At 42.2% G+C, this 22,358-nt stretch overlaps 1 protein-coding gene across 3 annotated transcripts in view; it reads left to right on the forward strand.

Annotated features, from left to right (window-relative positions):
• srp54 (signal recognition particle 54) overlaps window positions 1–14,842 on the forward strand; it is a 35,591-nt gene extending 20,749 nt beyond the window's left edge. For all 3 annotated transcript variants that reach the window (XM_034195562.1, XM_034195561.1, XM_034195563.1), the window contains exons 10-17: window positions 5,001–5,149; window positions 5,272–5,372; window positions 5,763–5,849; window positions 5,931–6,004; window positions 6,447–6,555; window positions 6,680–6,850; window positions 7,176–7,271; window positions 13,593–14,842. In XM_034195562.1, the coding sequence (XP_034051453.1) occupies window positions 5,001–5,149; window positions 5,272–5,372; window positions 5,763–5,849; window positions 5,931–6,004; window positions 6,447–6,555; window positions 6,680–6,850; window positions 7,176–7,271; window positions 13,593–13,684 (879 nt within the window). In that variant the 3' untranslated portion in view covers window positions 13,685–14,842. The remainder of the gene's footprint in view (window positions 1–5,000; window positions 5,150–5,271; window positions 5,373–5,762; window positions 5,850–5,930; window positions 6,005–6,446; window positions 6,556–6,679; window positions 6,851–7,175; window positions 7,272–13,592) is intronic.
• The last annotated feature ends 7,516 nt before the right edge of the window (window positions 14,843–22,358 follow it).

Below are 22,358 nucleotides of genomic sequence, written 5' to 3' on the forward strand. Positions count from 1 at the left end.
TGCTATGCTGATGATACTCAGTTATACATGCTGATAACTGCTGGTAATCTCATCCATATAAAATCCTTAGAAGATTGTCTTGCATCAGTGAGAAGTTGGATGTCTAGCAACTTCCTACTTTTAAACTCTGACAAGACTGAAATTCAATTCAATTCAATTTTTTTTTATATAGCGCCAAATCACAACAAACAGTTGCCCCAAGGCGCTTTATATTGTAAGGCAAGGCCATACAATAATGATGTAAAACCCCAACGGTCAAAACGACCCCCTGTGAGCAAGCACTTGGCTACAGTGGGAAGGAAAAACTCCCTTTTAACAGGAAGAAACCTCCAGCAGAACCAGGCTCAGGGAGGGGCAGTCTTCTGCTGGGACTGGTTGGGGCTGAGGGAGAGAACCAGGAAAAAGACATGCTGTGGAGGGGAGCAGAGATCGATCACTAATGATTAAATGCAGAGTGGTGCATACAGAGCAAAAAGAGAAAGAAACAGTGCATCATGGGAACCCCCCAGCAGTCTACGTCTATAGCAGCATAACTAAGGGATGGTTCAGGGTCACCTGATCCAGCCCTAACTATAAGCTTTAGCAAAAAGGAAAGTTTTAAGCCTAATCTTAAAAGTAGAGAGGGTGTCTGTCTCCCTGATCTGAATTGGGAGCTGGTTCCACAGGAGAGGAGCCTGAAAGCTGAAGGCTCTGCCTCCCATTCTACTCTTACAAACCCTAGGAACTACAAGTAAGCCTGCAGTCTGAGAGCGAAGCGCTCTATTGGGGTGATATGGTACTACGAGGTCCCTAAGATAAGATGGGACCTGATTATTCAAAACCTTATAAGTAAGAAGAAGAATTTTAAATTCTATTCTAGAATTAACAGGAAGCCAATGAAGAGAGGCCAATATGGGTGAGATATGCTCTCTCCTTCTAGTCCCCGTCAGTACTCTAGCTGCAGCATTTTGAATTAACTGAAGGCTTTTCAGGGAACTTTTAGGACAACCTGATAATAATGAATTACAATAGTCCAGCCTAGAGGAAATAAATGCATGAATTAGTTTTTCAGCATCACTCTGAGACAAGACCTTTCTAATTTTAGAGATATTGTGCAAATGCAAAAAAACCAGTCCTACATATTTGTTTAATATGCGCATTGAAGGACATATCCTGATCAGAAATGACTCCAAGATTTCTCACAGTATTACTAAGGTCAGGGTAATGCCATCCAGAGTAAGGATCTGGTTAGACACCATGTTTCTAAGATTTGTGGGACCAAGTACAATAACTTCAGTTTTATCTGAGTTTAAAAGCAGGAAATTAGAGGTCATCCATGTCTTTATGTCTGTAAGACAATCCTGCAGTTTAGCTAATTGGTGTGTGTCCTCTGGCATCATGGATAGATAAAGCTGGGTATCATCTGCGTAACAGTGAAAATTTAAGCAATGTTGTCTAATAATACTGCCTAAGGGAAGCATGTATAAAGTGAATAAAATTGGTCCTAGCACAGAACCTTGTGGAACTCCATAATTAACCTTAGTCTGTGAAGAAGACTCCCCATTTACATGAACAAATTGTAATCTATGAGATAAATATGAATCAAACCACCGCAGCGCAGTGCCTTTAATACCTATGGCATGCTCTAATCTCTGTAATAAAATTTTATGGTCAACAGTATCAAAAGCAGCACTGAGGTCCAACAGAACAAGCACAGAGATGAGTCCACTGTCCGAGGCCATAAGAAGATCATTTGTAACCTTCACTAATGCTGTTTCTGTACTATGATGAATTCTAAAACCTGACTGAAACTCTTCAAATACACCATTCCTCTGCAGATGATCAGTTAGCTGTTTTACAACTACCCTTTCAAGAATCTTTGAGAGAAAAGGAAGGTTGGAGATTGGCCTATAATTAGCTAAGATAGCTGGGTCAAGTGATGGCTTTTTAAGTAATGGTTTAATTACTGCCACCTTAAAAGCCTGTGGTACATAGCCAACTAACAAAGATAGATTGATCATATTTAAGATCGAAGCATTAAATAATGGTAGGGCTTCCTTGAGCAGCCTGGTAGGAATGGGGTCTAATAAACATGTTGATGGTTTGGATGAAGTAACTAATGAAAATAACTCAGACAGAACAATCGGAGAGAAAGAGTCTAACCAAATACCGGCATCACTGAAAGCAGCCAAAGATAACGATACGTCTTTGGGATGGTTATGAGTAATTTTTTCTCTAATAGTTAAAATTTTGTTAGCAAAGAAAGTCATGAACTCATTACTAGTTAAAGTTAATGGAATACTCAGCTCAATAGAGCTCTGACTCTTTGTCAGCCTGGCTACAGTGCTGAAAAGAAACCTGGGGTTGTTCTTATTTTCTTCAATTAGTGATGAGTAGAAAGATGTCCTAGCTTTACGGAGGGCTTTTTTATAGAGCAACAGACTCTTTTTCCAGGCTAAGTGAAGATCTTCTAAATTAGTGAGACGCCATTTCCTCTCCAACTTACGGGTTATCTGCTTTAAGCTACGAGTTTGAGAGTTATACCATGGAGTCAGACACTTCTGATTTAAAGCTCTCTTTTTCAGAGGAGCTACAGCATCCAAAGCTGTCTTCAATGAGGATGTAAAACTATTGACGAGATACTCTATCTCCCTTACAGAGTTTAGGTAGCTACTCTGCACTGTGTTGTTATATGGCATTAGAGAACATAAAGAAGGAATCATATCCTTAAACCTAGTTACAGCGCTTTCTGAAAGACTTCTAGTGTAATGAAACTTATTCCCTACTGCTGGGTAGTCCATCAGAGTAAATGTAAATGTTATTAAAAAATGATCAGACAGAAGGGAGTTTTCAGGGAATACTGTTAAGTCTTCTATTTCCATACCATAAGTCAGAACAAGATCTAAGATATGATTAAAGTGGTGGGTGGACTCATTTACTTTTTGAGCAAAGCCAATAGAGTCTAATAATAGATTAAATGCAGTGTTGAGGCCGTCATTCTCAGCATCTGTGTGGATGTTAAAATCGCCCACTATAATTATCTTATCTGAGCTAAGCACTAAGTCAGACAAAAGGTCTGAAAATTCACAGAGAAACTCACAGTAACGACCAGGTGGACGATAGATAATAACAAATAAAACTGGTTTTTGGGACTTCCAATTTGGATGGACAAGACTAAGAGACAAGCTTTCAAATGAATTAAAGCTCTGTCTGGGTTTTTGATTAATTAATAAGCTGGAATGGAAGATTGCTGCTAATCCACCGCCCCGGCCCGTGCTACGAGCATTCTGACAGTTAGTGTGACTCGGGGGTGTTGACTCATTTAAACGAACATATTCATCCTGCTGTAACCAGGTTTCTGTTAGGCAGAATAAATCAATATGTTGATCAATTATTATATCATTTACCAACAGGGACTTAGAAGAGAGAGACCTAATGTTTAATAGACCACATTTAACTGTTTTAGTCTGTGGTGCAGTTGAAGGTGCTATATTATTTTTTCCTTTTTGAATTTTTATGCTTAAATAGATTTTTGCTGGTTATTGGTAGTCTGGGAGCAGGCACCGTCTCTACGGGGATGGGGTAATGAGGGGATGGCAGGGGGAGAGAAGCTGCAGAGAGGTGTGTAAGACTACAACTCTGCTTCCTGGTCCCAACCCTGGATAGTCACGGTTTGGAGGATTTAAGAAAATTAGCCAGATTTCTAGAAATGAGAGCTGCTCCATCCAAAGTGGGATGGATGCCGTCTCTCCTAACAAGACCAGGTTTTCCCCAGAAGCTTTGCCAATTATCTATGAAGCCCACCTCATTTTTTGGACACCACTCAGACAGCCAGCAATTCAAGGAGAACATGCGGCTAAACATGTCACTCCCGGTCTGATTGGGGAGGGGCCCAGAGAAAACTACAGAGTCCGACATTGTTTTTGCAAAGTTACACACCGATTTAATGTTAATTTTAGTGACCTCCGATTGGCGTAACCGGGTGTCATTACTGCCGACGTGAATTACAATCTTACCAAATTTACGCTTAGCCTTAACCAGCAGTTTCAAATTTCCTTCAATGTCGCCTGCTCTGGCCCCCGGAAGACAATTGACTATGGTTGCTGGTGTCGCTAACTTCACATTTCTCAAAACAGAGTCGCCAATAACCAGAGTTTGATCCTCGGCGGGTGTGTCGTCGAGTGGGGAAAAACGGTTAGAGATGTGAACGGGTTGGCGGTGTACACGGGGCTTCTGTTTAGGGCTACGCTTCCTCCTCACAGTCACCCAGTCAGCCTGCTTTCCCGGCTGCTCGGGATCTGCCAGGGGGGAACTAACGGCGGCTAAGCTACCTTGGTCCGCACCGACTACAGGGGCCTGGCTAGCTGTAGAATTTTCCACGGTGCGGAGCCGAGTCTCCAATTCGCCCAGCCTGGCCTCCAAAGCTACGAATAAGCTACACTTATTACAAGTACCATTACTGCTAAAGGAGGCCGAGGAATAACTAAACATTTCACACCCAGAGCAGAAAAGTGCGGGAGAGACAGGAGAAGCCGCCATGCTAAATCGGCTAAGAGCTAGTAGCTACGCTAAGCTAGCGGATTCCTAAAAACACGCAAAGTGAATAATGTGTAAATAATTTAGAGGTGATTCAGCAGAAGGAGTGCTTTAGTTAAGGCACGTAAAGATTACACTGGGAAACAAATCGTAATCTAGATAACTAGATCAATCTAACTGCGCAGATTAAACAGCTAACAGATACAGAAAAACACCGCTGTGCTCCGGAACAGGAAGTGATACAATACCGCAGTGAGAGCCAACCACCAGTAGAGGCAAGCAAGAATGATGGTTCTTGGTCCAGTCAGACATCGGCTTCGGCTTCAGCTTCATGGGGATTTTTGATACTGACGTGTTATGCTCTGAACTTTAACTGAAATCATAAAAAATGCTGTAACATAAGCGTGCAAACAAAACTGTAGCTCCGTGGACGTTATTTGAATGTCTTTACAGCTCTTTCACATCTTTTGTACTTGTTTCCATAGCAACCAGATAACATTGTCTATGTGATGGACGCCTCCATCGGACAGGCCTGCGAGGCCCAGGCCAAGGCCTTCAAGGACAAAGTAGATGTGGCTTCAGTGATCGTCACCAAGCTGGATGGACATGCTAAAGGGGGCGGGGCTCTGAGCGCGTAAGGCCTCGTCACTGTACTAAAGCAATTCTCATTACTGCTAATAGTAATATTTAAAAAAAAAAAACCTGCCATCCACTTGTTGAGACACTTTGTTGGTGGTCTCATCTTTTCCTTTGCAGTGTTGCTGCCACCAGGAGTCCCATCATCTTCATTGGAACAGGAGAACATATTGATGACTTTGAGCCATTTAAGACACAGCCTTTTATCAGCAAACTGCTGGGTAATGATGATTTACCACCATCTGCCTTGATTTCTGAACATAACATCTCAAAACCAACATATCTTTTCATTAAACTTACTGCAATCAAAAATGTTTTCAGCTAACTTGGTTTCTTCATTTTATTGGTCACCATCCAATATTTTACTAAACGAGATCCTGGAGCCAGAAACAGTTGAGACACTTTGAGTCAAGAAGTTGTTTTATTGCTTCAACTTCATATTTCAGAGACGGTGTGAGTTCTGTCTAACTGTAAGTGTGACAGTCAGTGTGCTTCTTGTTGGTTTGGTTTGGCTGATACGCCCTCACCCGGTTTCCACTGATACTATTCGTTATTAAATATGTTGTCTTGAGTCTTTTCCTGAAACCTGCTTTAATTTCTCCTTCCACCAGGAATGGGGGACATTGAAGGTTTGATTGACAGAGTCAACGAGCTCAAGCTAGATGATAATGAAGAGCTGATTGACAAATTGAAACACGGTAAGAATCCATCAAACTCTGAAGCTCAGTGATGGTCAACCTCATGGGTTTCCCTGCTGACCTCTGATATCTCCTCCACAGGCCAGTTCACACTCAGAGACATGTACGAACAGTTTCAGAACATCATGAAGATGGGACCTTTTGGACAGATCATGGTAAACACGCTATGATACGTCACACCAGAGTTGAAGTTGTGGCTAATTTGAGTCTGACTGGAATTCAGATCTGAAGACTCTGATGAAGTTAAGAAAACTCAATGGACTCGAAATCGAGATCAAAACTTTTCCTGCTCCAAGTTTGTTATAAGCAAACAGTAATGGAAAGGCCTTGGCAGTGGTGTGACTGAGGACTTAATCACTTGCACTATAAAGACTTCATTCCACTGCTGGTGCATGAATGAATCTGTAAATTGTCACGATAACACGGTGGGTTCTGTCATACACATGCACTTCAGTTTCAGCGAGTTCTTATTCACACATGTCAAACAGTCAGACTGCAATTAGACTTTCAAAACAATGACATTGTGAATAATTGCACAAACAGGTTTCAGTGGAATGACGTGTGATTAATGTCCACCCTCTGTGTTTCTGTGTTCAGGGTATGATCCCTGGATTTGGGACCGACTTTATGAGTAAAGGCAATGAACAAGAGTCAATGGCCAGGCTGAAGAAGCTCATGACCATCATGGACAGCATGAATGACCAGGGTAACACCAGCCGGGGGATTTATTCACAGTCTTATTGTACAGTCTGTTATAGGGAGCCGTCATGTTCTCCACAGCTGACCTTCACTTCTGGAGATTTATTTTTCTTCTAATTTTCTCTCAATAGAATTGGATAGTAAAGATGGTGCCAAACTCTTCAGCAAGCAACCCAGCAGGATCCAGAGGGTCGCCCGGGGATCAGGGGTTGCTACCCGTGATGTCCAGGAGCTCCTAACACAGTACACAAAGTTTGCCCAGATGGTGAAAAAGATGGGTGGCATTAAAGGTCTCTTTAAAGGTACCACAGGGCTTTCTGTTTGACATAGCAATAATGCGTAATCCTTGAGAACTTGATCTGGAGCTGTGTTCATGACCTTATCTGAATCTGAAGACTGACTTTCTCATAAAATGATGGAGTTTTGTTGTGGGCCAGATGCAGTCCAGTTGTACTGCACTTTTATTCCAGCAGAGCACAGTTATGACTCTCTAGCTGCGTCACTTTCAAACTTTAACTTGCCAGTCTTCATAAAATGACAGGGAAAAAAACTAACATAAAGCATAACAGGTTTAAATCTTTGGTTTAAATCTTGAACCTGTGGCTGTCTTCACTGGATGTCTTCCAGGAGGAGATATGTCAAAGAATGTGAACCCATCTCAGATGGCCAAACTGAACCAACAGATGGCAAAGATGATGGATCCTCGAGTCCTCCACCATATGGGTAAGTTCTAGTCTTCCTGTCTTGTGACACATGGGAATGCAAACATGGAGAAATGTCTGATACTGCAAAACAAGAAAAAGATGATGATCTGAATGAGAAACAGGTTCTGTGATTTGGAGACAGAGAAAATTAAGAAATCATGCTCTCAAACTGAAAGACCACAATCTGAAATAAAGAGGGAATGTAACTTTCATACTACTTGGCACTCCACTTGTTTGGACCATGTGAGACAACAGCAGCAATGACAGGTCAGCAAGCTAAATCTAGGGTAAGTGTTTACCCATTCTTCATATAATGTGGACTGGTGTCAGGAAGGGCATCTGGCATAAAACTTGTGCCAAATCAACATGCAGGTCCATCCATCTGTTGTGGTGACCAAAAGTGAAAAAGGGAGAAGCAGAAAGAACTTATTTCTACAATAACATTAATTGGCTCATTAGCTTCTGCTTGCTAGCTCAGTATTTCTGTTAATGTACCACTTACATTTATTTTGATTTTTGTTGCATCAAGCGGTAGAACCATGTTTCAAAAATAAGGAGAAGGTAACAATAATAATTTAATTTGTAACCCTTTCTGCATAAAAGCTTTCAGAGGGCATCCAGCTGAGTTGGTGCTGTTATAGTACAAATGCATTCCTACTGTTCAGAGGGCAACCAAAACCAGCATGATGTGAATCATTGCTGCAGACGTGTACTGCAACGGTGCGGCAGCTGTTTTTAACAGCACAAGTCTGTTTTTGATTCTGTGTTGCCAGAAGTGACAGACAGACTAATTAATGTACAATCTCACAATGATCACAAATCCCTCTCCATCAGTTATTTCTGGTCTAAAAGTGAACATTGATCATCTTCGCTTGCTTTCTATGACTGTTCACACAGTGGTAGCACATTATATGGAGGTGGTCATGAGGTGGAATAATTCTGGTCTCATGTCTTCAAGGGGAATTATAATTTTTAACATTTTAATGAATGTATCACTATATTGATTTTTGTGAGCACAACTTTTACTGATTACACTGTTTGTAGTTGGCAGAGGTCTGAGATCTTCCAGGGGTGATAACTGGGCTGTTGTATATTTGTCAACATGTACATAAGTTAATATTAGTGAAAGACTTTAGAGGGCTGATGCACGTGACGTGATATACTTTAAATGAACATTTATCTGTCATGGTGTTTTTGACTGTGCATGACTTTCGATCATCCATCTAGGCTTCGTGATTGTTGAAAGATACAAAAAGGTGTTGGTTGGTTGTTTGACACTGTTTTTCTTGACCTTTGACCAAATGACACCAAAATTTAATCACCTCATGTCTATCAGAGTAATATTCTCACCATGTTTGAAGGAAATCTGCCCAGCCGTTTTTGAGTTCTCTTGTCCACAGACATGCTGGTGAAAGCCGTACCATGCAGCTGACACACAGGGTAGTAACTTTATTTATACAGCATTTCTTAGTACCAAGTTGTAATTCAAAGTGCTTACACATTCACAATTATAATATGAGCGAAGCGTCGCGCAGCGGCGTGAAGCTCACTCATGGTACAGGCCGTCCTAAACAGGAAGTGCCAAGTTTCAAATCCACAGTAAAACAGGAAATGTTCACATGTTAAACACTTCCTGGATTGACAAACGAGATCCCGTGGAATCTCGCAGGAACTCTGTGGCAAGCTCACACTCAAACAGGAAGTGCCAATTTATCAGTCACAGTGAAACAGGAAATGTTCAAATGTCAAACACTTCCTGGCATGGGTGGAGCTAGCGTGGAGGTCGGGTTTTCCCTGAAATCTGATTGGACACAGATGATTGACATGTCACAGCACCACACGTCTGGTTGAAAGAGCTGCATTTTGAAATCAGTCACATTGACTATGTTCCTCCTGTCCAGTAGTTGGTGCTGTGTACCACAAAAAGTTCTAATCCACCTTAGTAGAAGAAGAAAAATCTTTGCTCCAGATTTGAACTGAACACGTCGTTTGAACTATGAACTTCTAATCACACCAAACTTATATTGATGAGTAAACGACCGTATTTTATTACAGAAATGAGGTCCAGGTTGTTAAAAGCAGCATTTCACCTTTAATTCAGGTGGCTTATTGTTGTTGTCTTATTAGTGCAGCAGATAACTGAAACAATCCTTCAAATGGTGATACAAGCAACGAATACAGCTGGAGCAAAACTAATGGAGCAACTTTAACTTTTGACCCCTGTACATACTGAAACTGACCTTTGTCACCATTCTTGCTGCTTTTACCTCATAACTCCATAACATTCAGTCACAGATTCTCCAAACTATACCTTTTTTGGAATCTTTATCATCAGGCAAATAATGTGGTGTTGTTTTCTATATGATTGGAGCATCTTTTAATTTAGACCAGGGGTGGGCAACTTGTTCCAGAAAGGGCCGAGAGGGTGATTTCACTGATTAACTGATTCCATCTGCTCAAAGTGATATTAATCAGTGAAATCACCTGGTGGAATCATTGGCTGCAAAGAAAATGAGATGTAAGATGCTGCTCCTCACTTTCTCAGTTGCCCTCAAGAGTATTGGAACACTTGGTATTTCGCACATTTTAATTTGTTTATTCTATTTCAAATCATCTTTTTTCTAAAATGATCTTCCTTAACTCAAACTGAAAGTAAATCTCTAAAGCTTGATATAAATTAATTAAAAATCTAAACTCCAGCTTCCTGACATTTACATTTACTTTACATTTACATTTACTCTGATGGACTACCCAGCAGTGGGGAATAAGTTTCATTACACTAGAAGTCTTTCAGAAAGCGCTGTAACTAGGTTTAAGGATATGATTCCTTCTTTATGTTCTCTAATGCCATATACCAACACAGTGCAGAGTAGCTACCTAAACTCTGTAAGTGAGATAGAGTATCTCGTCAATAGTTTTACATCCTCATTGAAGACAACTTTGGATGCTGTAGCTCCTCTAAAAAAGAGAGCTTTAAATCAGAAGTGCCTGACTCCGTGGTATAACTCACAAACTCGTAGCTTAAAGCAGATAACCCGTAAGTTGGAGAGGAAATGGCGTCTCACTAATTTAGAAGATCTTCACTTAGCCTGGAAAAAGAGTCTGTTGCTCTATAAAAAAGCCCTCCGTAAAGCTAGGACATCTTTCTACTCATCACTAATTGAAGAAATCCATAGGTATTAAAGGCACTGCGCTGCGGTGGTTTGAATCATATTTGTCTAATAGATTACAATTTGTTCATGTAAATGGGGAATCTTCTTCACAGACTAAAGTTAATTATGGAGTTCCACAAGGTTCTGTGCTAGGACCAATTTTATTCACTTTATACATGCTTCCCTTAGGCAGTATTATTAGACGGTATTGCTTAAATTTTCATTGTTACGCAGATGATACCCAGCTTTATCTATCCATGAAGCCAGAGGACACACACCAATTAGCTAAACTGCAGGATTGTCTTACAGACATAAAGACATGGATGACCTCTAATTTCCTGCTTTTAAACTCAGATAAAACTGAAGTTATTGTACTTGGCCCCACAAATCTTAGAAACATGGTGTCTAACCAGATCCTTACTCTGGATGGCATTACCCTGACCTCTAGTAATACTGTGAGAAATCTTGGAGTCATTTTTGATCAGGATATGTCATTCAAAGCGCATATTAAACAAATATGTAGGACTGCTTTTTTGCATTTACGCAATATCTCTAAAATCAGAAAGGTCTTGTCTCAGAGTGATGCTGAAAAACTAATTCATGCATTTAATTCCTCTAGGCTGAACTATTGTAATTCATTATTATCAGGTTGTCCTAAAAGTTCCCTAAAAAGCCTTCAGTTAATTCAAAATGCTGCAGCTAGAGTACTGACGGGGACTAGAAGGAGAGAGCATATCTCACCCATATTGGCCTCTCTTCATTGGCTTCCTGTTAATTCTAGAATAGAATTTAAAATTCTTCTTCTTACTTATAAGGTTTTGAATAATCAGGTCCCATCTTATCTTAGGGACCTCGTAGTACCATATCACCCCAATAGAGCGCTTCGCTCTCAGACTGCAGGCTTACTTGTAGTTCCTAGGGTTTGTAAGAGTAGAATGGGAGGCAGAGCCTTCAGCTTTCAGGCTCCTCTCCTGTGGAACCAGCTCCCAATTCAGATCAGGGAGACAGACACCCTCTCTACTTTTAAGATTAGGCTTAAAACTTTCCTTTTTGCTAAAGCTTATAGTTAGGGCTGGATCAGGTGACCCTGAACCATCCCTTAGTTATGCTGCTATAGACGTAGACTGCTGGGGGGGTTCCCATGATGCACTGTTTCTTTCTCTTTTTGCTCTGTATGCACCACTCTGCATTTAATCATTAGTGATTGATCTCTGCTCCCCTCCACAGCATGTCTTTTTCCTGGTTCTCTCCCTCAGCCCCAACCAGTCCCAGCAGAAGACTGCCCCTCCCTGAGCCTGGTTCTGCTGGAGGTTTCTTCCTGTTAAAAGGGAGTTTTTCCTTCCCACTGTAGCCAAGTGCTTGCTCACAGGGGGTCGTTTTGACAGTTTGGGTTTTACATAATTATTGTATGGCCTTGCCTTACAATATAAAGCGCCTTGGGGCAACTGTTTGTTGTGATTTGGTGCTATATAAAAAAATTGATTGATTGATTGATTGATGAAGTGGTGTAGAGGAGGATTTTCTTCAAAAGAAGACCTGAAAGTTCAGCTACAATTTGACAGAAAGTACATTTGAGATGAAAGACTAGATTTGATGTTTTGGTGAAAGAAACTTTTGTATTTCTTCATAATTGATGTAAATGAAGTCCAAGACATACGATATTCAGTGACTTGGAAATGTTCGTATTTTCATCCCCTGACTTGTCTAAAGAAAACTGGCAATAAAACTGATTATTATTTACAAGTTTGCTCAAGTTTTAGAGATTTGCTTTCAGTTTGAGTTTGAGGAAGATAATTTTTTATTCTTTTTTTGTATTTCTTGTATTTAAAATGACAAACAAATTAAAATGTGTGAAATTCCAAGTGTTCCAATACTTTTGGAGGCCACAGTATCTTAACCTTATGATGAGTGCAAAATGAGTGTGGGATTATTACTGTTTTAAGGTTTAATTTTCACTGTTGCTGCACTTTGTGTCAAATCATAGTCATATATCATATTGATATGAAAATTCAGTAAGGTATATTTTCTATTATACATTCCAAATCTAAGGTGGAACTCTACTAGTATTTACTAAGGTACAACTAAATATCTTTTTAAAAAAGAAGGAAGAAGGAAAAAAAAAAGTATTTCCACTTAGGTGCCTGGTCTTGAGAACCAGGGATGGTAGGTTGAAAAGCTTTTTTATCCCATGGGAACTCTCCCTACCCACCTAAGTGGCTCAAGAATATGCACAGCATGTATATACATGACATTTACATGACAGTTTATATGACAATATTGAGATACAATAATTTGTCCATATTGTACAGCCCTACTGTCAACTAGCTGAAAACTTTGAATATTAATTTACATCTACATTTAAAAAATGCTTAAAGTGGTGGGGGTTAAGAGGGCTGTAATGGGGGGGGGGGGGTCAGCTGAAAATCAAAAAGCTTAAAAAGGTGGGGAGTATGGGGGGCAGAGCCCCTCCAGAAGCTGAAAGGCAAAATAAGGTTCATGCTTAAAAAGGCAGTGTGGGGGGGACTCCCCCAGAAGCTAAAAGGTTTTGGTCATGCTCCCAAAAACCACTTTACTGAAAAAAGTCTGAAGGACCTAAAGGACATGGTTAGATGGCGAGGAGCTTTTCCAAGTATGTGAGAGGAAAATAAAGAAAAATGCTTAAAAACGCGGTTGGAGCCCCCCGCCCCCCCAAAAAATCTGAAAGGTTTCTGCCATGCTAATGCTTTCTTGAAGCATTTACTCTAAATAAAGTCTGAAGAACCTAAATGACATGGTGAGATGCTGACGAGCTTCACTCGTTCATGTCTGTGACATGTGCATATTAATAATAAAAGTACAATAAATGAGATAAATGCAGTATAAAATAGTAAACTCAACTGTAATGTGAGTTAATCACATAAAATGCAGCATACTATACAAACAGTTGACCAGTTTAATTAAAATATTTCATCCCAAAAGATTCTCGACCACCGATGTGTGGTTCCAGCTCGTCTGTGGTTGTGTGAGTGTCTCTTTGTGAGCTTCCTTCTTGTTTTAGTTCCTCTAATGTCACTTAATATCAGTTGGGGGTGGACTCTGCTTTCTAAACCCGCAGGTCTTTCAACCACAAAAACAAACAGCTGTCTGTCACTTGTGATACAAAAAAAACTTGTGGAGACTGATTTCTGTCTCTGTTTGTGTGTCCTCAGGTGGCATGGCTGGTCTTCAGTCAATGATGCGACAGTTCCAGCAGGGAGCCACCGGCAACATGAAAGGCCTGATGGGATTCAACAACATGTGACCGCCAACCGTTCCACTGCCTTAAAAACCAAACAAAAAAACCTCAAAGCTCTGCCTCCTCAATGGAGGGGGAGCGGGAGAGGGGTGGACCTTGGTGAAGCAGGAAAACTTTAGAAAGTAAAACAAAAAAAGTACTAAAATAAATGAGGATTTTGAAGTAGCATTCTCTGCTGGTTTTCACTGAAGATAAACCAGGTTTTCTGCTTGTAGACAAAGAGGAGCGAGATGGTGAGGATTTGGAGTCAGTCAGATCATTTGAAAAGGTCCTTCACCCTCTTACCCTAAGACAGACAAGAGTTCAGAGATCAGTCTCACCTGTGGACCTTTTTTCCTGTTAAATGCAGTGAGTGAAGAGATGGATAAAAGAGTTCATCCCCTCCAGTTTAACACAGTTATCTCAAAAATACTAAATGCTACCATCAAAATAAAAGGGTGTGTCATCAGCATAAACTGGTTGTTGGCTCGCTTTAATGCACCACATAAGGCAAAAAAAGACCCCCCACCCCCCAAGTCATATACCTGTCTGCCACCTGATGCAGGGAGCAGTCTTATCATCACATGCATGATGAAAATTAGGAACAGGTGTGGTTGAAGATAGATGTATCTTGAAATGAGCCTGTCAGTTTTTTCATGTCCAGGGTTTCTGGGTCTGTATGTTTTCTGTCTCAGCACAAATACTTGAAGCTGATTGACTGAGCTCCATCAAACCTAACCGCTGTGGAGATGATCATGTCTGAATTACACACCGTCGGTGTCTGCTGAATTGTCAAAAAAACAAATGCGAGAAGGAATTGAAAGAGCCTGTAAACAGATTTTTATTTTAAGTCACCTGTGATGGATGCTGTGCACACAAGCTTCTCCTGTTTACTATTTTACACTTTACTCAGCACACCTTAGTTTTATCTGTACCAGACACACGGGATTGAAGCTGACAGCCAGAGGGTCTCCTCACATCTCGGACTGTTTAACACCGTGACAGGAGGTTTATTGGGCCCTGTTCAGTCATTAAGTTGTGTATTAACGTTTAATCAGCGGAGCGAGTGCCTGCCGTCTGATTTTTGTCATATTAATGGGAATTTAATGGAATGAGTCGGAAGAAGCGTGATATTAGTTTGACTGTATTTTGTCATACAATAAAAAAATTTGTAATTTCACTGTTTTTAAAGTTGTGTGTTTTTACCGGGCAGCACAGTGGGCTCAGCGGTTTGTACCGTTACCTCACAGCAAGAGTGTCGGGTTTGTTGGCGTGGGTTCCCTCCGGGTGCTCGGGCTTCCTCCCACTTCCACAGACGTGCAGGTTCAGTAAACCAGCGGCTGTAAATTGACGGTCGGTGTGTATGTGTCAGCCCTCGGATGGACTGGATACGATACTGCAGGTTTGGACAAAGCAGGTTTGGACAAAGGATGGGATGCAGAGAACCTGTGTTTAGATTTTGTCTGGGCAGGGAGGAGGGAGTGGCCTGGAGATTTAAAGGCAGGTTTCAGTTCCTGTCAGAAAGAACTTCAAATATCTCCAAGTGTCCTCAGGTTAATCCTCAGGTTGCTCCTGTTATGCATCTGGGCATCTTGCATGAAAGCTCACTGATGTCACTGTGAATGTAAGGCATCATTGTAAAGGGCTTTGGCTATCTGCATAAGGAAAGTGGCCTTGTTCCCAATTGATCGACATAATCACTTTTGTGGCACATTAGAATCAGGTGTTGAGCAGCTGACTGGTGATTAGCCTGTTTTTATGGCGTGTGAAGGGGTGAGGGTGACGGGAGCTGTCATCGTAAGCGCCTCAAACTGGATTTCAGCTGACAATTTGGTTTGCAACTGGAGGGGCACGAAGAAGAGTGCAAGTAACTCGGCGTAGCCCTGGATGTGCAGTTATCCAGATCTGTGGTTATACATATCCAAATTCTACATCTGTACAATTCATTATTATTTATACATTATATCATGTCATATTAAGGAGAAGGCCTGTTTTGCAATGTGATGAAGACTTAATTTTCTGGATTTCCTACCAAAATTAAATTGATTTTTTTATATCTTTTTTTTATCATTTATTTTTTGGTCCGTTTCCCTTTCATCAAGTTTTATCAAAATGTTGATTGCAAACCAACTGACAGGTGAAAACATCACCTCTGGTGGAGTTGGATGTCATGAAGGGTTTTGAATACTATGTGCCAACATTGGCATGTTACTGGGTTAATGTACACTGCATCCAGAAGGTATTCACAGCCTTATTCCAAAATGGATGAAATTAATTTTTTTTCCTCAAAATTCTACACACAATACCCTATAATGATGTGATACAAGTTTTTTTTTAAAATTTCTGCAAATTTATTAAAAATAAAAACTAAGAAATCACACGTCCTTAAGTATTCACAGCCTTTACCATGAAGCTCAAAATTGAGCTCAGGTGCCTCCTGTTTCCACTGATCATCCATGAAATGTTTCTGCAGCTTAATTAGAGTCCACCTGGGATAAATTCAGTTGATTGGACATGATTTGGAAAGACACACACCTGTCTACATAGAAGGTCCCACAGCTGACAGAGCACAAACCAAGCATGAAGTCAAAGGACTTGTCTGTAGACCTCAGAGACAGGATTGTCTGGAGGCACAAATCTGGGGAAGGGAACAGAAACATTTCTGCTGCTTTGAAGGTCCCAATGAGCACAGTGACCTCCATCATCTGTAAATGGAAGAAGTTCAGATCCACCAGGACTCTTCCTAGAGCTGGCCGCCCGTCTAAACTGAGTGATCACGGGAGAAGGACCTTAGTCAGGGAGGTGACCAAGAACCCGATGGTCACTCTGTCAGAGCTCCAGCATTCCTTTGTGGAGAGAGGAGAACTTTCCAGAAGGACAACCATCTCTGCAGCAATCCACCAATCAGGTCTGTATGGTGTCCAGATGGAAGCCACTCCTTAGTAAAAGGCACATGGCAGCCCACCTGGAGTTTGACAAAAGGCACCTGAAGGACTCTCAGACCAGGAGAAACAAAATTCTCTGGTGTGATGAGAAAGATTGAACTCTTTGGCATCATGTTTGGAAGAAACCAGGCACCATCTCTACAGTGAAGCATGGTGGTGGCAACATCATGCTGTGGGGATGTGTTTCAGCAGCAGGAACTGGGAGACTAGTCAGAATTGAGGGAAAGATGAATGCAGCAATGTACAGAGACATCCTGGATGAAAACCTGCTCCAGAGCGCTCTGGACCTCAGACTGGGGTGATGGTTCATCTTCCAGCAGGACAATGACCCTAAGCACACAGCCAAGATATCAAAGGAGTGGCTTCAGGACAAATCTGTGAATGTCCTTGAGTGGCCCAGCCAGAGCCCAGACTTGAATCCGACTGAACATCTCTGGAGGGATCTGAAAATGTCTGTGCACCGACGCTCCCCATCCAACCTGATGGAGCTTGAGAGGTGCTGCAAAGAGGAATGGACGAAACTGCCCAAAGATAGGTGCACCAAGCTTGTGGCATCATATTCAAGAAGACTTGAGGCTGTAATTGTTGCCAAAGGTGGATCAACAAAGTATTGAGGAAAGGGTGTGAATACTTATGTACGTGTGACTTCTTAGTTTTTTATTTTTAACAAATTTGCAAAAATTAAAAAAAAAAAAAACTTTTTTCGCGTCATCATTATGGGGTATTGTGTGAAGAATTTTGAGGAAAAAAATAATTTAATCCATTTTGGAATAAGGCTGTAACCAAAAAATGGAAAAAGTGAAGTGCTGTGAATTCCAGATGCACTGTATTTATGCTAACATGCAAATGTAAGCGCCTTAGCCCCTGAGCTCTTAGGTTGTGTGATAGAATGGTCTTGACCAGGGCTGTACTCCCTGAGTGCCCTGTTGCTTTAACACAGAACGTCTTCACACACAAACATTAAAGAATTCTGGAGCAGTCCTCATGCCATTCAGTGGCATGAGGACCGCTGGATGACCCCTGCCTGTGGTGCAAACACCTGCGTGGACTTCTCATCAAATTACTTTTTTTTTTTCTTTTGTAAAGTTGTGTTAGTTTCCTGTTTTCTGTTTCTTCAACTTTGTAAAACTTTGCAAAAACCTTGTAACTGCTAGAATGTAGCAGAGGGTCACCCCTCTGAGTCTGGTCTGCTTGAGGTTTCTTCCTCAGAGGGAGTTTTTTCTTACCACTGTCACCTGTGTGTTTGCTCACGGGGTTGGTAAGGTTGGACCTTACTTGTGTGAAGCGCCTTGAGGCAAATTTGATTTGATTTGGTGCAATAAAAACTAAATAAATTGAAATTAATTGCTAAACTACTGACTACTATTAACGAAGACCTACACTTTTTGTGCTTTTAATTCATTTTATTAGTAAACGGAGCAGCCGCGGCCTCAACTTTACCTAAATTCTGGGTCGTTTAGTGAAGCTTAGGGCTAGTGGCCAGTGATCACCTTAGTATTTCTTCTGTTTTTCTTGTTGTTTAATGCTGATATAAATTGAAATTTAATTTGGTTCAAGGTTTCTGTGTCTTTTCATTCATGTTATGCACCTGCTTATTCCAGCTGTCACACTCACATCTGCGTACAGTCAATTTAAAGTTTCCACTTCACCTGAACTGCATGTCTTTGGAAGTGGGAGGAAGTTGGACTATGTGGAGCGAACCCACACCAACACGGGGGCAGCATGTAAACCCCACACAGAAAGGACCAGGTTGGATGTGAACATCATCAAGGGAAGCTGAATGGTTCCTGCTGCTGCCAAGATATGTAAAGGATTTTGCATATTTCTGATTTTGCCCAGTAGCACCTACTGGTATGTAAATATGTGATATCAGGCTGCTGCCATGCAAAGCGCTCACTACACACCGGGAGCAACCTAAGGGGGTTGGGGGCGGGGGGCCCTTAGTGATTTTCTGGTCAGGCTGGGGTTTGAACCGAGGATCCTCTGGTCTTAAGCCCATCGCTTAACCACTAGACCATCACCTCTCCATGCAGTCTAAATCAATCCATAAGCTCCTGTGTTACCTGAAGAGATGTTTGAGCAAGTGCAGCATCCTCAACGAAGAGCAGAGCCTGAATGATAATAGTGATGTGTTGATGGTTGAAGATGCCACCTGACATTCTGGACTCAAACCGAACTCCAGTATCAACATCACTCAATGGATCTTGAAGCACCAAACTGCACCCTTGCTTGGTGCCATTTGTGACCTCAAACGAGTCGGACCACCCACCTTCAGAGATGATAGATGCCTTCATACCTTCATGGAATGAAACAATGATGTTCCACATTTTGTCAGATATACCAAATTTTTGGAGAACTTCACACAGGGAAGTTGGTGCTGTTGAACATGATGGTGGGTTTATGGTGTTTTTGTGTTGTTGCTCTTTATTTTTCTTTCCCTGGTTTCTTAACTTGAGTCAGTGACCCACTGTGTGTTGTCTTTTTGTTACTTCGCTGCTCGTTATTAGCTGAACATGATGACATACAGTTAACATACATCAAAACACACTGGATGAAACCAGGTGGGTGTACTTGCTTAGCTGCCTGGAAACCAAAGTTAAATTTCTACCAACTTCTTCTTCTTTCAGCTCCTCCCATTAGGGGGCACCACAGCAGATCAAGCATCTCCATCTCACCCTGTCTTCTGTATCTTCTTGTGCCACACCATCCACCTGCATGTCCTCCCTCAGCACATCCATAAACCTCCTCTTTGTCCTCCCTCTTCTCTTCCTGCCTGGTGGCTCCATCCTCAGCATCCTTCTCCCTATATACCCTGCCTCCCTCCTCTGCACATGTCCAAACCATCTCATTCTCTGATTTTGTCTTCAAACAGTCCTACTTGTGCTCATATGTTCATTTCTAATCCTGTCCATTGCAGAAGAACAGGTGCATAGGTTTCTTGGCCTTCACATGATTGTTTTAATTTTGTCATGAGCACTTGTCATAAATGATCTGAAACAGACATTATTATTATTATTATTATTATATTTGACCTATGGTGACCTCAGAGGTACATCTCTGCTTTTTTGCAGATGATGTGGCAATTGCAATGAGAATCAGCACCTCCAAATCTGAGACCCTGGTCCTCTGTCAGGAAACAGTGGATTGGCCCCTCTGGGTCAAGAGAGCGTTACTACCCTAAGGGAAGGAGTCTGGGGTCTTGATCATGAGTGGGGGTGGGTGGGTGTTTTACAGATGCTGTACTGGTCTGTTGTGGTGAAGAAGAAGCTGAGCCAGAAGGTGAGACTCAATTTACCAGCCAATTTACACTCCATCATCACCTATAGTCATGAACTTTGAGTAACGACTGAAAGAATAAGGTTGTGGGTCAAGTGGAAGAAATGAGATTTCTCAATTGGGTATCTGGACTTACACTCCTGAACAGGACTGGACTATCCAGGAGGGACTCTGGATTCTAGACCCTCTAATGTGCAGAGCCCCACATAGTAGGTGAGATGGGACAAGGCTCGAACAGAAGCAAAGGTTGACATAGGCGGAGTTACAGTCTTGTGCTTATTCAACATTAAGTCAATGGTTGCCACAGTTATAAAAATGAGTTCAATACAGGCCCCGAGGCCCATTGGTGCAGGTACTTAATAGCCCCAGATACTGTAGCTCGAAGTGGTAGAGAGGAAATCGAACCTAGGGCCCTGTGGTAGCCCAACTCTTAATCCTGAGCTTCACAGAGAGGTCCTTTACTCAAACAAACCAAAACATTGCCCATTGTACCCATGAAAATCTTGAGTATTATTGCTTCACACTGGCCTAAAAATGCCTTATTTGGGTTGATCTGAAGTGAGTATTTTTACACAGTGTTTGTCCGCCTGCCCTGCTGTGGGGCGCTGACTGTGGAAGACCCAGGTGATTTTCACATGAGATGAAAAAAGACAACTATACCTACGTCAATGGACACGACCACCTTTAACCCTCTTTATTCAATCAATCAATCAATCAATCAATTTTTTTATATAGCGCCAAATCACAACAAACAGTTGCCCCAAGGCGCTTTATATTGTAAGGCAAGGCCGTACAATAATTATATAAAACCCCAACGGTCAAAACGACCCCCTGTGAGCAAGCACTTGGCTACAGTGGGAAGGAAAAACTCCCTTTTAACAGGAAGAAACCTCCAGCAGAACCAGGCTCAGGGAGGGGCAGTCTTCTGCTGGGACTGGTTGGGGCTGAGGGAGAGAACCAGGAAAAAGACATGCTGTGGAGGGGAGCAGAGATCGATCACTAATGATTAAATGCAGAGTGGTGCATACAGAGCATACAGAGCATTCTTTATTGTGAATCGATATGGTCTTGCCCACATGGCGAACTGTTTGCTGACCCCAGCACTTTGAACAGATTATACCATGTTGGCGGTGAAGTTATGGTTTGGGCGAACATGAGCTGTGGACAACAGACATGAATGATTTTATTGATGGCAAAGTGAATGAGATGAGATGTCATTCATCCACCGCCATCGCCAAGAAGGATTGATGCACAATTCCTGGAAGCTGGAAACCTCCCAGCTCTACATGGCCTCACTAATACGAGTGGTTATTAAATTTATGAACACAAATCATTTGAATAAACCTTTTGTGATCGTAAAAAAAACTTTTATATCTTTTATTTCAGCTCATGAAAAATAGGAGTGAAAACAGAAGTGATGCTTTTACATTTTTGTAAAAGTGCTTTACATGATCAAAATGAAATCCCACACAAAGAGTGGAAAAATGTGAAAAACAGTTTTGATAACATTATAATATTGTAGGAGGTCATGTGGGCTCAGTCAGGAAGGTAGTCCCTACAAACTGAGTCAGAGTGAGACCTCTGTGAGGGTTTGATCGGAGTGAGACATCACTGAGGGTTTGGTCGGAGTGAGACCTCTGAGGGTTTGGTCGGAGTGAGACCTCTGTGAGGGTTTGGTCGGAGTGAGACCTCTGTGAGGGTTTGGTCGGAATGAGACGTCACTCAGGGTTTGGTCGGAGTGAGACCTCTGTGAGGGTTTGGTCGGAATGAGACGTCACTCAGGGTTTGGTCGGAGTGAGACCTCTGTGAGGGTTTGGTCGGAGTGAGACCTCTCTGCGGGCTGTGTCAGAGTGAGACCTCTGAGGGTTTGGTCGGAGTGAGACCTCTGTGAGGGTTTGGTCGGAGTGAGACCTCTCTGTGAGCTGTGTCGGAGTGAGACCTCTGAGGGTTTGGTCGGAGTGAGACCTCTCTGCGGGCTGTGTCGGAGTGAGACCTCTGTGAGGGTTTGGTCGGAGTGAGACCTCTCTGCGGGCTGTGTCGGAGTGAGACCTCTGTGAGGGTTTGGTCGGAGTGAGACCTCTCTGCGGGCTGTGTCGGAGTGAGACCTCTGTGAGGGTTTGGTCGGAGTGAGACCTCTCTGCGGGCTGTGTCGGAGTGAGACCTCTGTGAGGGTTTGGTCGGAGTGAGACCTCTCTGCGGGCTGTGTCGGAGTGAGACCTCTGTGAGGGTTTGGTCGGAGTGAGACCTCTCTGCGGGCTGTGTCGGAGTGAGACCTCTGTGAGGGTTTGGTCGGAGTGAGACCTCTCTGCGGGCTGTGTCGGAGTGAGACCTCTGTGAGGGTTTGGTCGGAGTGAGACCTCTCTGCGGGCTGTGTCGGAGTGAGACCTCTGTGAGGGTTTGGTCGGAGTGAGACCTCTCTGCGGGCTGTGTCGGAGTGAGACCTCTGTGAGGGTTTGGTCGGAGTGAGACCTCTCTGCGGG

This window comes from Thalassophryne amazonica, chromosome 19, assembly GCF_902500255.1.
Source record: "Thalassophryne amazonica chromosome 19, fThaAma1.1, whole genome shotgun sequence".
Classification (NCBI taxonomy): Eukaryota; Metazoa; Chordata; class Actinopteri; order Batrachoidiformes; family Batrachoididae; genus Thalassophryne; species Thalassophryne amazonica.